A 17,303-nucleotide genomic window follows, 5' to 3' on the forward strand; every position below is an offset into this window, starting at 1 on the left:
CAGGTCACTTGAATGAAAGCAACCCACAAGAAAGCTTTGTGATACTCTTTTTCAAGCACAATTATATTTCCCTATCCTGAAGTCAAAAGCTTAAGAAAAAAACTGAAGTTCAATCTGACCTGAAACAATTATAACCCAGCTGATATAGATGGTAACAAGCAAGCAGCAAAATGTTGTGAGAAGAAAGTCAAGTTAAAAGGCTGTTTCAGAATTGAGACAGAACCACAGACTCATTAAGGTTGGAAAATACCTCTCAAATCATGAAATCCAACCATTAACCCAGCACTGCCAAGTCCACCACTAAACCAAGTCCTTTAACACCACACCTACATATTTTTGAACACTTCCAGGGATGGCGATTCTATCATTTGCCAGGGCAGCCTGTTCCACACAGAGCAGGTAAGAAGCAGAAATACCCACTCAGTGACCAAACAAATACTGCTAAAAGAGGCAGCAGTACTACCTCTACTGCCTTTGAAGTGTAGACAACATAGAACAGGTATTACAGAAGAACACTGAACATGACTACTGGCATCATGAAAAATGGGAGGGAGGGGTGGTTTTCAGCATCCTTACAAAAGTTGGGATATGACAAGTGTTCAGGAACTCATGGCACAACCATCAGAAAGGCCCACAAAGATTTTGGGTGAAGACTGCAAACCACTGACTCCCAAGAAAAGCATTAGAGAGGCCTGTTTTATTCAGCTCCCTTTGAATCAAACAAAGCCTTGCAGATAACCCAGAGCACCCACCACAGCTGAAAGATGTGGCCAGTAAAGCAATCAGTGATATTTTGTGTCCAGACAGGAGCACCCTGTGGCTGTTCCCGCACTTGTAAACACATAAAATTCTGTCACAGAAAACCTCCACGCAGCCTAGCTCAAAGGCTACTGAACCCTGCTTTACTGCACTGTATCCCTCAATAAAACTGCAGGGTTTGTCATAGCTGCAGATGTGCTTACAAAACATCACTTTGTTATGCTGGTCACCAAAAGTGCAAAGCACACAAGATATCCTACTGTAACTGCAATTCAGCATTAGCTCTCTTTCACTCATTCTCCGATTAGGAGCAGAATATCCAGTGATACAAAACCACTCTTCCTTCTTTAACACTGATACCAAAACACAGAAGGCTCTGGGAAGGGAAGGCAAAACAAATGATTTCAATAAAAACTGTACTCAAACCTACACAAAGATTAAAATAGAGATTTTATTGATGGAATAACAAAAGTGCTTTTCTTAAATATTTTTCAAAATACATTTATACAACTTACAATAATATATCCAAAATAACTGTATATACAAAACATTACCTTGTTTAACGTATGTGCTTTTTTTTTCTTTGAAAATTACAAAGCAACTTTTTGGCAAAGTTCAACCTTAAGAGGTGATAGCTTTGAGAAGGTTAGATTAAGAAAAATAGAACCTGAGGGAAAGTGACACTTATGTCCATGACAAGCAAGAAGTTCTCATTTTAGTTAAATAAAAATGTTTTTGTTGTATTTTTCACATTACAAAAATAACAGAAGTGAAGAAAAAAAAAAGGATGATTGATACTTTTCATCATTTAATTGAGCAGCTTCTCATTCTTTCAGGTACAGGAACTTGAGATAAGAGTGCATGTCAAAAATGAATGCAAGGAAGAACAGCAGTGTCCTGCTGTGGCTCTCATGTGCAGTTTCTTAGCTGCTCTTGATATGGTTGACCTGATTGGATCTGCGATGGATTTCTTCCAGAAAACTCTCAAGCTGTTCTATCAGCATTCGTTTTTTAAACCTGGATTTAAAAGAAAGCATTATGATGGAGGCACAAAGTAGTACATGAAATACCATTGACAAAACTTTAACTGAACTCTGGAAACTTCAATTATTACTTCAGGAGCAGTGCATGAAGAGGTCTACACGTACCTCATTTATATACATACACTGTCTCCTAACATTCTGGTAAACCACTAACTTGCTCTTCCATTTGCTGAATACAAAATTACATTTATGAGAGTTTATAGCTAAACATCACTCAGCTCTCAGAAATCCAGGAAAAAGACAGTTAAGAGTTTGTTGCTTCCAGAAGTGAAGCTCTGAAGCACAGAAATAAAATACACATCAAAAGAACTATAATCCTAAAGCTGGCAAACTGCTTTTAGGGATTATTTGCATGCCTTCATGATGCATTCACCCAAGTCAACAAAGTTGGTACTGGTGGAAGAACTGTCATTACACAGTGCAAAGCAGATCTCCTGACAAACAACACAAATGAAAACATTGAGAAAAAAAAAAGGAAAATACAGGCATCCAAACTCCATACCTCTGGAGTCTCTACATCTCTATTCCATATTAGTTGTATAAATTTGATCAGTTGGCCATTCTGTCACCTCTGCTTACACCACCTCAGGAAGTATAACTCCTAGCTGTTTCCAGCTAACCCCTCCCCCTTGCAACATTTCTGCACCTCTGAGAAGCCACTTCTGACCAATGCTTTGGTAGCCATATGTGCATTCAAATACAGGCAGCAATTAAAATATTTTGAACAATATCCCAAATTCAGTCCTGTGACTTCACTAAACCCCAGCAGAAGCCCTCTAGGTTCCAGTCAGGCATCCTGGTCCACGCCCTTGGCTCACAGAGACATGGTACCTGCCCTAATTTCCAGATCACAAGCCTTCCCCACAATCCCTGATGCAAACACTGCCAAATTTTGTAGAATTGCCAACTAAAGACAGCTGGAATAAAGAGACTGTGCAAGAGAAATGAGAGTTACAGGTGATCTTAAAGGCCTAATTTTACAGCACTACAATTCCAACCCCACTAAGGGCTGTCACAAACTCCAAGAGCAACAGTATTGTTATGCTGTGCTGTGACAAAGAGGAAGAATATATAATTTACAACATACAGAGCAACTCTGACGGGCAATGTAACAATCAAGCAAAAGCAGAATACAGCAATGGTTGCTATAGGAAGAGCACAATCTACATAAATTTACATGCCCCACCAAGCTGGCTAGAAGGCTAGAGGGTCCAACATCTAGCATACCTTGAGAAGTACGGCTTTCTCCAAAAATTTTGTTTTTAATAATGAAATTTGCTTAATGCCACAGGAAAAGAGCTGACTACCACAAAACAGATTAGAGAATAAGAAGCAGCTATTCTTTGAGGTTGCTTAATGTTCTGGTTATATTTACGATCCATTCAAGATCCTAGAATTACTTGTTCCTTGCAACTCAAACACTATTGGTTCTAATACATTTCTCCTGTTTTCCTCTCAGTAAGCATGTAGAAGGCTAAGTATGGACAGTCTAAAGATACTGTAAAGAACAGTTTCTACCTGGATGAAAAACACAGGGTTTAAATCCTTATCAAGTCACTCTTCTTCAGAGAAAAGCCACCTCCATTTCCAAAGTCTCAGACAGGACTACGCTATCTCTGAATGAAGTATGCTGAAGAGTAGAGACATATCTTTATGAGCATACCTGAACTTAAAAACTATTTTTAGGAGAAGATTTTTAACTGATGCTGTTTCTGAAAGCCTAATTCCCAGTAACTGGCAGCTCCATTATATTTTTCAAATTAGCGGTACACTCGCCTGAGCTTTTCAATTGGAATGATTTTTTTAAAGTTACCTTCTCGGTCTGTACCATTGTCATCCACATTTACAGGGATTTGGCAGTTACAGTTGCTAACATTTTTAAGCCAAAAGCCAAGGGAAAAAGGTAAGCTTTTATAAACAACACCTCAAGAAGCTTATGCATTTCTGCTCTTTCATGGGGAATTATTTACTTGCAGTGCAAAGCATTGTTTTCAAACAATTGCGTGATTGTCCAGCCGTTATACATGGCACAACATGGTGCAGCTCTGTAAGAATAATACAATCCTGTTACCTACCTTGAAGCTTCTTTTATAACATTCTGTAAAAATATCAGTCGGGTTTGTAAGCTTCCTTGTACATGCTTCAGCAAAAAGAAGATTCTTTCATATTCTTAAAGATCAAGAGAATAGAAACATCAGTTATTTAAAAGATGCCTGCAGATATCTGTTGTAATAGATTTGAGTGAAATGCAACATTCAATTTTTGTAAACTTTTAAGCTGCATCTCCTATCAACTGAAGCAAGAACATCTTATTTAATGAGAACCGATATTAAACATGTGATATTGAAGCTTAGGATATTACTAACACCTATCAAGCTAATTCTAGTATTGACATAAAAACCATGACTTTCATGAACACTGATAGGTATAGCAATGTTTTCATCACTCCTTCAGTAATTTTTAGCAGAGATTTTAAAACAAATCTTTTCAGCTTTATATTTAATTTTGCTTCAGTCTCATTGTCCAGTACACTTCTAAAATAGTGATTTAACATGAATTATTTGATTAACTCTCATTCCAATTATCTGAAAGAAATTCAGTATACTTACTCCTTCCTGGTTTTCGGATCTCTTTCATAATTTGTGCTCTTAGCTCTATATTAATCTCTCTGGAACTCCTGCAGTGCACAGGTTTTTTCCCTTTGCTAGGTGAAGACATTGTCAAGTTCTCTTCTGGACTTTGCTCTTTACTACCTGATTCCTCATGATTCTCCAAAAACCCATCAATGTTCAAATTATTCCCTAAATGTTCATGGCCTACATCCTCTGCATGAGCTGTTGGTCGATCCAATGAATTGAATGGTGAAGAGGACAGTGAAAACTCTGAATCCACAGCATTTGGGAAAACATCTGATGAAAGGGGGTCCATACTGTGATTCTCAATGACATCAACTCCAACTTCATTATTTATTTCTGATGCTGAAAAAACAAATATTACACTTGCCAAGTTCAAATTCTACATCATCTCATACAAGTAAATGAGTCAGATCAGCATTAGACTCTTAAAACTATCCTCCAGCTCATACAGACTACAGTACATACCAGGCATAAGAAAACTTGTTTGTGGATTACAACACTGAGCCGGTCACTATCTCCTGGCAATTAATGACTTTCAAAAAATCTCAGGTATGTTCTTTGTAAGAAAAAGGAAATTACTGTATGGACTACCAACAAAAGAAAAAAACAACTGCAAACAGTGATTTTATGGCATGCTGTCTTTCCCCCTTTAAATCAAACTAACTAAAGTTTACTTTAGTACTAACCAGTGAATAAGTTATACAGCCCCTCAACTTCACACCCAGGGAAGTGATTACATTGCACAAGAGCAAAATTCAAACTAACTTCATGCTGTAGTACTTCTAGAGTATCTGACTTTCCAGACAAAGGAAGAAAACTCTTCTCATTGTCTACACTGTCTTGTCAGGAGAGAGGAAATACATTGTTCATACTTAGAATTCATATGGAAGACATCCATCCAAAGGACTATGAACTCTGTAATTAACCCCAGACATACACTTAGGTACTTTATTTTCAAGAGGGAAGGATAAAATTGTCATATTTCACAAATTAGCCAGCAGTATTTTTTACACAAGGATTTTTTTTCAGATAAATTAAAAAACAAACCTTAAAGATTTTGAAGATTCACTTACTTTTGTGAATAGCAATGGGTTTAATAAGGTCAGGCTGTGCTTGTGCAATTGGTGTTGGGGGCCCTTTTCCTCCAATGTGGTTATTGACAACTGGAAGAGTCTGTGGTCGCCCTCTGAGCAGGGGAGACATACAACGCCGCCTTTTTGGAATCCCTTGCATATTTGGTTCTCCAGGTCTTTTATGTTTATTTTGAGGTCCTGATACAAATTCATCTGCTTCATCTATCATCATTCCCTGTAATTAATTTAATAGGAAGAATTCTTAAGCTTCACACCAAAACCATGTAACATAAGATACAATGAATGCTCTGATATTAAGATAATGTGTAAGAATTACATACAACATGCCATTATGTTTGGAATTCCAAACTGTCAACCAAGACCAGATAAATGTGCTTAAGGCCCTTATCCTGCCAAGTAAGGTAAGGGCCATCAAACTTCCTTTTCAGTAATTGCTAAGAGACTCACATATTTAATACAAGAGCTCTAAATGTTACTGGCAGTTTGGTCAATTCTAAGAAATTTGGATAAAAGGGAGAGCCAAGACTTGCAACTTTTAGACAAGTGTTTCAGTTATAATACAATTTAGAGACATAATGCTACTCTTCCAATAAAAGCTGCCCTCCATAAGATACTACTGATTGAAGAACACTTGAGACAGTTTGTACCCATTTCTTTTGCAGGTATTTGAAAGGGTTTTTCCAATAGACTACTCAAAGAACAACGCAGGCAGTATCACACACAGAACAGTACATTTTTAAAAAAGCTTTACAGAAAAGTCACCTTTTTGTCCAATTTGAATGGATTGCCAAATGTATGAAGCCTTCGTGGCTGATCAGGATCAAGTTCTCGGAGTGGAGAAGGTATTTGTTTTAGATACTCCTGGTAGTTTCCCATTTGTGCTATAGGTACACTGTGAACTTGATCTATGGTAACAGGAGTTAATTAATACACAGTACTGCTCACATTATAAGAATTCAGTCTATATCCATTTCATATCTCCAATGTTCAGACTTATCATATGCATTAATGAAACAGCTACACAAAGCTCACCATTTTTCTTGCTTAACTGGTATTTATAACACTTCAGGAGACTTGCTCAAAGCAATCAGTACACGTCTCAGGAATTTATCATTTTGACAACAAATAAGCCATAGGTGTCATGCACAGATGTTAGTTTTCCAATGTGTCCCAACTTTACAACAGAGCAATGGATGGAAAAGCAGACTAGGAACAAATTAGAACTAAAACATTACTACAAACAAAAGATATATTAAACCAAAGTCAGAATGCCATGCTGCACACAGCTTTGACATAACTTTGTCCAATTTTAGCAACTCCAAACTTAACTGTCAAGACTAGAATTTTCCCAGAGCAAGGGTGACTTTTGATCACCATAAATCAACAAACTCTTAAAAAAACATAGGAGCTGATTTTAAACTTGTTCTAGCTTTAGAGTTGCCAAGCCTTTGATCCAGAAAAAAATACACTAGAAGAAACCGCAGAAAAAAATTCCTAACATGAGTTAATCCTCTTGCCTGAAGAACAAGTACTCTGGCAAAGTGATAATGCAATGTGAAAAGTACAGATGTTAATCTGACCTAAGTAGCAGCAGCACTAATGTAGCACAAACTTTCACTTGCATTGCCCTTCTCACTCTACTTATTTCAATATCTTCAGTTAAATGTTACAAAGCACTGCCAGAAGACACAGGAAAAAAGGTAAAGGAATAAATTAGCAGACTCCTGAACCATTTGCTGTTGGCTTGACAGGCAAAACAATCACAGTGGCAGCACCCAGTGAGCTAGCTTACTTTTCCACTGCTAACAATCCACTTCTACTGAGAGAGATCATAATGTTTTGAACTGCCCTGTGATTTTATCAGATACATCCATGAAAGGAAAAACAGTGAACAAAGAATCTTCTGTAAAAGCCCAAGTTCCCACATACAGTCTAAAAGGACAAAGCAGTGAATCAGCAATCTTCTGTCCTCACCCTTTTTTCTTCCAATAAGGTAAGGAAAAAGCATATAAAAAATCCATGCAGTTTAATAGCAAGAGCAGACATCCACCAAGTTTTAAAGAACTACATTATTTGTTATATTGTTATCTAGCAATGATCACATCACAGGCAGACAAAATATAAATTTATCTAACCTTCATCTTGTCCTTTGAGGAACTTGCAAGTACTCTTCAATAAATTAGATCTCATTCGTGTTAACTGATCCAAAAGATTTCTTCTGGGTATGTCATAAGCATTTCTAAATGTCTGAGGTTTCAAATCCTATGGTTCCAGTAAATGAGATTCCAATTAATGCCATGTAAGAAACAATATCTAGCATTTCAATGGAAGTATATTGAAAATAACAACATTACACACAGTGGTGCTTACCTTATTCAGCAAAGCTATTTGGAACCCAGCATACTCCTTCATATTGAGGTCTAGAGGTCTATGAGGAATTTCCCCAGTAATCCCCTGTAGCAGATGTTGAAAATCGTTCCTATGTGCCATAGACAGGTTGTGTGATCTGCTTCTGACCTTAATTCCAGTCTCTTGCGCTACCTTTTTGCCTACAGAGCCAATGACTCTATCGGACTCTATTTTGGCCTTAATTTGAAATAAATAAATAAATAAAATTGACAATATGCTCTTAAAAGGATTAGTCAGACTTATTCATTTTAAAATCCTACCTACAAGATTCAACAATGTGCTAACAACACTACGATGACCATAACCCGGCTGAGCACTTAAGGAGTGCTTAATACATAACCACTTAATGCCTACTACAGTTTTAAGTATAGTGAACAGTATTCTGCATATTTCTCCTCTGCTGCCCATTACAGTATCTAAGCACCAATATGCATGCAATGCTTTTATTTTCATAAAATGTCATAATTTGACTAGTAATTCTCTGCAGATCTATCTCTACTCATATAATGTTCAGCTGTTCCTGCAGAGAACAGTCAAACTCTCACAAGACTGATTCTCCCACAACTGTAGTTGCAATCAGTCACCCAATTGAATTAACTTTTTTAAAGCTCAATACTAATAGTCATAGCATTAAAAAATGTGAAATATGTGAAAATAACCAACTGGTTGACCAGAGAGACCTAGCCCCCAATATCATGTTAGATTTGTACCAAAATTAAACATGTTCATAAATGCCAGCTTTTTGACAGAACACAGTGAAAAGAGCCAAAAGGAATTTAGTAACACAAATGCCAATTTTGGTTTTGCAATTTCACATAAATTTATAGACTACTCAAAAACTTGAGTATGCAATGAGAATACTGATTCTTTACTGGCAGAGCCCATCAGAAGTTACAAAAGCTCCAAGTACAATTTGCAGTGCGTGTCATTACATCTTAGAGGAGACCAAGATGTCTAGGTTGAGACACCAGTTCACAGATTAGTGAGCAATATGACTATGATTTAACAGGATATGCTCTACACTTTAAGACACTTGCTACTTCCTCAAATAATAATTTATATTTATGTTTTAAGAAAAAGCTGGTCCATAAAAACTCATTACCTAAGTTACAAGTACTTGGCACTAATGTTTCTTGAAGTTCCAAGTGTACTTTTTTTTATGTTGAACACAAAGCTTAACACGCACAGTTCAAAAGTGGAGGTAGCAGGGCAGAAATGCTTTAGCTGATGCAGGAGCCTCGTCAAAGATGCAGGCACTACTCTGAACATGGTCAGCAAACTCAACCAGTCACTTGACATTTCTACATCTGTACCGTTATTTAATATTCTGTCAGTTATCTTATTTACTGAACACTTTCCACTTCATGCCACAAGCCAAAGAAAGAACACTTTGATTCTGATGCATCAAGCAGAATTCCCTATTTCCCGAAAAAACACTAAAACCTCTTTAAAGACAACACTGTTTTTTAATAAAACTAAGTGAAAAAGCTCCTTAAATAGGAAAAACCCTCAACTTTTACTTCCATATCTGTGTCTATATAGTTCAGTTTATAAAGTCTGCATTTAAATGGTATATTTTCCTTCAATTCAAAAAACCAAAATTTTTGGTAATTTTTATGGGAAAGTATTAACTTAATCTTTCTGCTCTTTTTTCCTACAAAGGCACTGAACTTGAGTATTTTAAGATTATCCTGCTATTAGAATAAGTTTTTACTGCTCTTTTGCTTCAACATTACCTGCTGACTCAACTTTTTGAGATATGAAATGACACTGTAACTAAGTCCATATTCCACATTGTCAGCTATAAGGTTTGGTGCTCCCATCATTCTCACAGCTTTCTTCAAAGGCTGAAACATGGAATATATTGCATGGTTATATTTAACTTTATATATACTTCAACTAACTGTACCCATTTCAAATAGAACCTGAGGTTCTGAAAGTTCAAAAATAACAAAGACACTCAGGGCATCATTTTTTGTTGCTTTAAAATAGTTCAATTTATACAGAATCATTAACAAAAATATAATTTATATGCACGTCCCAGTGTATTATGAAATTAAGAAAACTCAATAGCATTCAGGTCTCAGGCCTCCCACAGGACTCCAGTGAAAACACTCATTATGTAGAAGTTATAACTATTCTCTCTTAAATTAATACTTATTCTACTTAAAATAGAGACTACATCCATAGTAGAAAGACAACTATAAACCAGAAATTTTAACAGTCATCTTACCCCAAGATAATAAGGAGGCATTGTCTTCAAATAGCTTTCAAATGACTGACGCCATTTCAATGTAGGCTTTGCCTTGTGTACTTTAAACAAGTCATCTAATAGTTATAAAAAAAAAAGCAAAGCAACAAAATGAAAGGCATGTCTAGACAGCACTGCATTTTTTTTTCTAAATAAAATTCTAGCAAAAGAAACTCTTGAAGAAATGCAAATTCCTCAATGATTAAATTAGTATCTACAACTCAACATATATACAACTTAGCCAAACACACACAAGATTAACACTGCAGCCAAAAATGGAACCTTATGAATTATTGAATTGGTATTGAGACAGATTAAGAAAAATGGCTCTTAAAACAATGAAAGTGAGACTAAAACATATCTGCAAATGATGATTGAGTAAATCTTACACACTGAGTTGGAGTCATGAAGGCCAGACAATTGGAGACAAGTGAAACAAGCTACTGATTCTACCTTTCTCCAAGTGTTACTAATACTGGCATTAATTGCAGTAATCTATTTAGATGCTATCAATGTTTCGATTACCTACCACATAAGCAAATTTGTATGAAGTGGTATTTACCTAGCAGTGGAAGCAGGACTGGGTAATTGTAAGGCATCACAAATAAATTTACACAATTCAGCGCTGTACTAGCTTTCAAGTAACCAAAAGGATGACCAAGTTCACTGTATTTTGCACTATTGCTCACATACACCTGCAATAAAACACATTACACTGGATTTACACTCCAAGTATTGTGTTCTGAAATTTTACATTCTATTTTGATTATAGAATAAGATATATGAAAAACAGTATTCTATAAACTTCATAAACTTAGCATGCATTCTACTTGCCTGCCAGCAGGTCTGAGGGGATTTTCTTTCCAGAATAAACTGGGTCAGTGGTGAAGGTTCTAATTCATATTTATCGAAAGGCAGTTTGTCAATGACCATCGGCTCACAGTCAGTACAGGAAAATTTCACCACAGGATGAGATGTGCGAGGTGGCTAAACAAAGTATTCCACTGTTAATCAGGCTGCACAACAATTAAAAGGCATTTGCACTATGACAACTGAAGCAATACAGATTCTTTGAAAACATATGTATTTAAGGAGCCTACTCAATACAGCATTCATTTACTGGTAATGAGTCCTAAGCAATTTATTTTGTTAGCACTGTCTTATTCTGAAGGAATCTTGTTTTCTAAAAAAGTGCCAATTACTTCACAATAGGAAGTCTAAAGCAATATGCAACTAAAACTTCTTGCATTTACCCAAAAGCTGTACAAATGGGACTGAGTCCTAGTGGGGACAAAAATCAGCATTGTTACTCTGGGACATGTCCATTTTCATTCCCTCCAGAAGCAGGTGCTGTACTTCTGCATTTGCTGACTTTGCCAGGAGCTTTTCCTTCTTGGCAAATTTAACAGTTACAAAAGTCAAACAACTATAAAAATCTAGAGCAGCATGAATTCAGGAAAAAAACTTTAAAAACTCGCATTTCCTAGCAGCCTGAGGAAAAAAAAGTTACTTCAATTCAAGGAATTTCAGTGTTTGGATTTTTAAAATCTTTTTATTAATCACAGGAAAATGATCTTTGTGCTACAATTTTGAACTGTAAGTTAACAACTTGAAATTTCTTTTGCCAAAAGGGAAAGAGAATTTTCAGTGTGAAGAAAACTGGAGCTCTACCTTCCATTGAAGGGAGGAATGTAATCTCTTATACTTACTCTGAGCCTTCCCCCAAGGCCACTAGAATCTGAGGAAGAGGTCATTTGGGAAGCCTCCTTCCAGTTACTCTAGTTACAAAAAGGTAACTCAGAAATACACAAGATGAAGTACAGAAACAAAAGGTTTCTTGGACCATCTTACCACTTCACATTGAAAGCAATGTCTAAGCTCTAGGCTCTTCATTTTAGGTTAAGCCACCCAAACAAGTTATCTGTCAAGAGAGCTGGTCTTGCTTTGAGTGTCTCCACCGTGAGGAAGGTGGGCCCTCCAACAGGTCACCAAACAGGAGGCCCAACCAAATGGACGAAGAACAACTCTTTTCAAAGAATATAACTAATAAATAGTTGTGGTGGAGTTTGACCAAGCCACCAAAGTCAGACTAGGAATAAAAAGGCTGCAAAATAAATTGACTACTCAGACTTGAGAAGTCCAATAATCCTTTGCTGGAACAGTTGAAGCAGCCATTGACATGTTGATCTACCAGCATAATTATTAGCAGACTTTCATATACATTTAAGAAAGCCTTGATGGTGTCATTAGCCACAGCAGACTTAAGTTCTTGTGATAGAACTGTTTGAGACAACTCCACTGTGAATCAGGTAACAGGCAGGGAAAGTCAAGTATTTAACTGTGAACTCTTAAGCAGACAAGATATGCTACATACATACACACTGATGACAACATACATTGTGTTTGAACTCTACTGTAAGAACATTACTGAAATACAGGTCTTAAAACACTATCAGCAACTTAGCTCCCAAACACTGCATGAGGAAGGTACAACTCAATTTCAATTGATGTCAACAAGAATTTAGCTGTACATGACAATGTTTTATAGTTATGAGAGCTATACACACTACAACAGAAAAAAAATTCATCTTTTTGCCATTTGCGTAAGTCAACTTCAGGCTTTTTAAAGATTTCATTCAACAGCTCTTCACTTGGCAAGATCTATTTTATCAATCTTGATTAAGATTTGGAGTAGTAAACTGTACAGACTCGACACAGGAAATGGAGGCAGATACACAGGACCAGACCAGCTTTCCTACAGAACACCCTTCAAATACCCACTACATAATGACATCTTGGTTTTTTTAATGGCTACAGAAATATACTTTTATTCATATATGGTAGCTTGCTTGTAGTTCAGAAAGACATCCTTTAACAAATGTGGCCACAGATGCCAAAAACATCAAAACTTGTAAATATGACTAAAATGGCATACTCAATCACTCCTCAATAACCTGTATTTCAAAGATCTGTTTTCTAACTAAGAAATAAAATTTATGAGAAGTTCGGTGAGTATTAGTCAGCACATCTGTTTCATATCAAAAAACCCAGAAGAATTAGATAAAATCATCATGCAATGTAGGTAACCATTACACAACTGCAGGATTTCTACTTCAATGGTTTCCAGTATAAACAGAAACACAAAAACGCATTACATTATACTAATGATTAGTTCTCAGACCAAAAGGCAATGGAATTCATGCTTTTGTAAAAAAGAACAAATACATTAATTCTTAATTAATAAATTAATTTAAAAGCCGAAGTTTTCCAAGTTTGGATAAATTGAAGGTGTGGCTACACTGCACAATAGCAGATGAAATTATATTCACTTGCTATAATGAAAGTAGAACTACCAGAGGGATTCAGATTGTCAAGATCATACTATCTTTTATTAATACCCTCTATGAGACAACAGAATTTCATAGGCTTTTACCAAATGCCACCATGTGATATTTAACAGGGTTCAAACAAACACTTACATGCCCTTGGTCAAAAATGTGTTACAGGCAGTTCCCTAATGCTTCAAAGTTACTAAAAAGAAAACCCCATGTTATTTGCTCATCAGTAGTTTATAGACTTGCATGTGTCACTCCTTCAATCACACTCCTTCCACATTTGCTACAATGCAACACATATGTCAAGATTTGAAAAAGAATCTCTAAATAGGAAATCCTGGAATATTTCTGCATACACAAACCCTTTGTTTTATCTTCAGTACATACCAGTGTTGGAGAATTTTGATCTGGCCAAAAGGATTCAGGAACAGGCCAATGACCTATAGGAACCCCAGTTTTAGGGTTTGGTCTGACATAGATAAGTTTGTGACAGCTGTGCCAAGGTTGGGGTCCAAAGGGTCTGGATATCTCCACCTGCCCATCTACAGAAGAAAAAGGCTTTGAGTCAAAATAATGTTAAAACTCAAGAACAGTATTAAATAAATTCTGTGAAGAGTCAACGACTTATAATCACAGGGAAGCCCTTCCTGCAGCTAACATTATTTCTAAGAATAGCAGATAGTTGTCAATAAGCATGTCTGGAAAAACACAAAATGAGAAACCAAATAAGCATTGAATGGTTACAGGATGAGAACCCAGAAAGGCAATTATCTAGAGCCCTTCATTATAATGTTTCTTTTTCCTCCATTATCATTAACAGAACCTTCAAATCCAAGCATTAAAGGAGCGATATACATGACCAATACTACTGGAATTTTTATTGCAGAAAAGTAAATTTTTTTTTAAATCTCAAACTTCTCAGTAACATCCAATAAGGGACCTAGCTAAGCCATTTAGAATGAGAAATTAATACCATACAAGTGTATTTGCTATTTTAACTCTTACCACAGCCACTTTAATACACTGAAGAAAAAAGGATAAGCCCAGATATTTCCATATAATGTTATTTACAGTTCTAGCTAGTTGAAAACTGCTTAAAACCCATAAATCCCTTTAACTATGCCTGACATGAACAAATGCATTTAAGACTACCTGAGTGGTTTCACCAAATGCAGAATGTCTGGCAGCTACAGCCAGTATTTTGAGACACTATAAAGTTTCAGAATAAACAGGTAGGTCTGTTTTGAAGTTAAGTCTTTCAAATTGCAATAGTTTCCCTTTTGATTTGACAAGTACTATATTAGTTCACTAAGTTACATTGATGACAGTCATCCCCTGTTATTTCAAACCACAGTGTAAAAAATTTCAAGTACCATCAATTGGTGAGGGATCTGGTCCAGCTTTTTCAAAATTTATTACCACTCCACTTTGCACTTTTTGCACCAATGACTCAAGACATTGATTCAGCATTCTTGGAGAGCACACACAGTATGACCGACCTAGAAGGAAACAGTCAGGGTTAAAGCTCTTCAGTGTTTCTGCCCTTATTTTAACTTGAATCACTGAAAACTGTTCAACCACCACACACATTCATTTATGTATGCATCACTGATTTAAAACTTCTCCTGAAGACTCCCTCTTTTTTTAAGCAGCAAGGAAGCTTACTGAAACACAGACAAGCGCCTCATTGGAAATGTTTGTATTTTAGACCCTTAATGACTAACTCAAATTCTTGGTTGCATTCATGGAAAATGGGCTCCCCCTTGTGACAGACATCAACACTTAAGCTGTCCACAAATTTCAGTCAAAGCACTTGCCAGTACAGCCTACATACAAGTCAGAAAGGAGTAGAATAAAATCTTTTTGGAATACTTTTCAAAGCTTTTTGTTTCCTCTCCATCACATCCTCTCTGATGCATTAGAAGAATCACCGTACTTTTAAAATGTAATAAACTCAATGCCTGAATTTGATCTGGAATATAATTGCTAAGATTTTAATAATATGGTCCATCATTGAGAAAAGTATAAATTCTGCAGAATTATGCATTCTGAAAGGCATTCTGTGTGCTCTGGAGGGAAAAAACCTAAAACAACACACTTCCTTCACTTTGGCTTTTTTAGACCATAGTGTGACAGGAATTAACCAACACTGTAGTGCAGAACAGACTCAATTATTACAATTTCTAATTGCAATACCAAGGTGCAGTAGAAAAAAGTTCTCTTACAAAACATTTCTGAAGAAAGTAGATTCACTCTTCCAAAATAGGCTACATTTAATTGTCTGTAGCTTTAATGCTATGAGTGTCTTTAGTTTCATTATAACAGGGTTTATGAGGGTTTTTACAAGTACTGTAAGAACTTACAAATCCTTATTACATGACATGGAATCACACAATCAATTGAACTAAACTGAATTAATTTGCACTTTGGAAAGTAATGACTTGTCAAAGGAAACAAGGCCACTCACCTCCTGTGACTTCACACATAGGTGTGATAGCAGAGTCATCCACAGGCACCCCTGTCATCTGCTCTGATTCTGGTGCTGTAATACCAGGCAAACGAAGAACCAAAGCAAATAACCTCTGATCCCATCGAAAGGGTTCCTTAGTCAACTCACTTCCAGGTAAAGGCGAATTGAGAGGTAAATGGAGCTGGAAAGTGATTTAAATCTGTGAATACACAGCTCTTAAAAGAAACAAAAATTCAGGTTTCATAGCAATGGCAATTCGCTCTATATAAGCACACTTGTCTCTCCACATACATTTAATACCTCATTAACAAAACTGAGACAAGCTTCTAAAGGACAGCACAAGGCATTCAGAAGATCCTAGATGCTCTTTTTGCATCCAGATACTTCACATAGACTAGTGAGAAAAAGAAAACTTATCCAAACATTCAACTACAGAAGTCCTGCACAGACAGATTTGCAACAAGTAATTGCAAGTTCCAGAATTTTGCTACATCCCTGGCTGTTGGTACCACTGTCAGCACAAGCAAAATTCTAACTTCACCTGGAGCACCTCAGCAACAATAGGGGAAAAAACATCCCCAAAGCAATGACTCAAGTGGTACAAACAGCTTCATTAGCACACCAAATACAAGGGGCTTATGTCCATATGCCGAAGCAAACTCAACATGTCCTCATTTTCTCTCATGCAGCATTCAAAAAAATCCCCAGTTCTCAACCCTCATTTCAATGCTAGCAAGACAGTACTAGTCTGTTCCAAAACTTGATGCAAATCCACACAATCACTCATTATATATTGCCTTCATTTCTAGTTCATAATGGTTAGAGAATTTACAGAAAGCTGTTAAAACAGGTTTTTTGTTTACTTATTTTTAAGCAATAGCTTGAAAGCATTAAAGCCTGATTTCCAAAACCAGATCCTGCAGCTATTTCTATTTATATAATTGCAGCATCTCACACTGGAAAAAACGCATACCTTGTTGTTTGAAAAGCAATCAATTTATTGATACAATCTCAAGACTATGAACAAACATGATAAAACTACTCAACATGTGGCCAAGAATCAGAATATTTTGGACTTTCCAGCACACCTGATTCCCCCAGAATTTCTCTTTTTGCTTATGCAGGCACAGAGTACATGTAAGAACAGAACTATTTTCTCCAAATGTTTCATGTTTTACCAAAACTGGTCAAAGGAAAGGAACTCAGTGGTTTATAACTAACTGCTTGACATGCAAGTCTTTCCCCTCTACACAAAGTCACAACGACTGCCTGACAATGCAAACTCATTTAAAAGAAGTTAAAAGAA

At 36.4% G+C, this 17,303-nt stretch overlaps 1 protein-coding gene across 2 annotated transcripts in view; it reads right to left on the reverse strand.

Annotated features, from left to right (window-relative positions):
• Positions 1–1,190: 1,190 nt before the first annotated feature.
• The window catches only part of INTS6 (integrator complex subunit 6), a 38,519-nt gene continuing 22,406 nt past the window's right edge, over positions 1,191–17,303 (reverse strand). For both annotated transcript variants that reach the window (XM_021526586.3, XM_021526587.3), the window contains 14 exons: positions 15,995–16,178; positions 14,901–15,026; positions 13,915–14,069; positions 11,027–11,179; positions 10,755–10,887; positions 10,175–10,269; positions 9,678–9,788; positions 7,903–8,118; positions 7,668–7,794; positions 6,295–6,437; positions 5,512–5,746; positions 4,412–4,780; positions 3,878–3,971; positions 1,191–1,776 (listed from right to left, as the gene is read on the reverse strand). In XM_021526586.3, the coding sequence (XP_021382261.2) occupies positions 1,683–1,776; positions 3,878–3,971; positions 4,412–4,780; positions 5,512–5,746; positions 6,295–6,437; positions 7,668–7,794; positions 7,903–8,118; positions 9,678–9,788; positions 10,175–10,269; positions 10,755–10,887; positions 11,027–11,179; positions 13,915–14,069; positions 14,901–15,026; positions 15,995–16,178 (2,235 nt within the window). In that variant the 3' untranslated portion in view covers positions 1,191–1,682. The remainder of the gene's footprint in view (positions 1,777–3,877; positions 3,972–4,411; positions 4,781–5,511; positions 5,747–6,294; positions 6,438–7,667; positions 7,795–7,902; positions 8,119–9,677; positions 9,789–10,174; positions 10,270–10,754; positions 10,888–11,026; positions 11,180–13,914; positions 14,070–14,900; positions 15,027–15,994; positions 16,179–17,303) is intronic.

The sequence above is a fragment of the Lonchura striata genome, chromosome 2 (assembly GCF_046129695.1).
Source record: "Lonchura striata isolate bLonStr1 chromosome 2, bLonStr1.mat, whole genome shotgun sequence".
Classification (NCBI taxonomy): domain Eukaryota; kingdom Metazoa; phylum Chordata; class Aves; order Passeriformes; family Estrildidae; genus Lonchura; species Lonchura striata.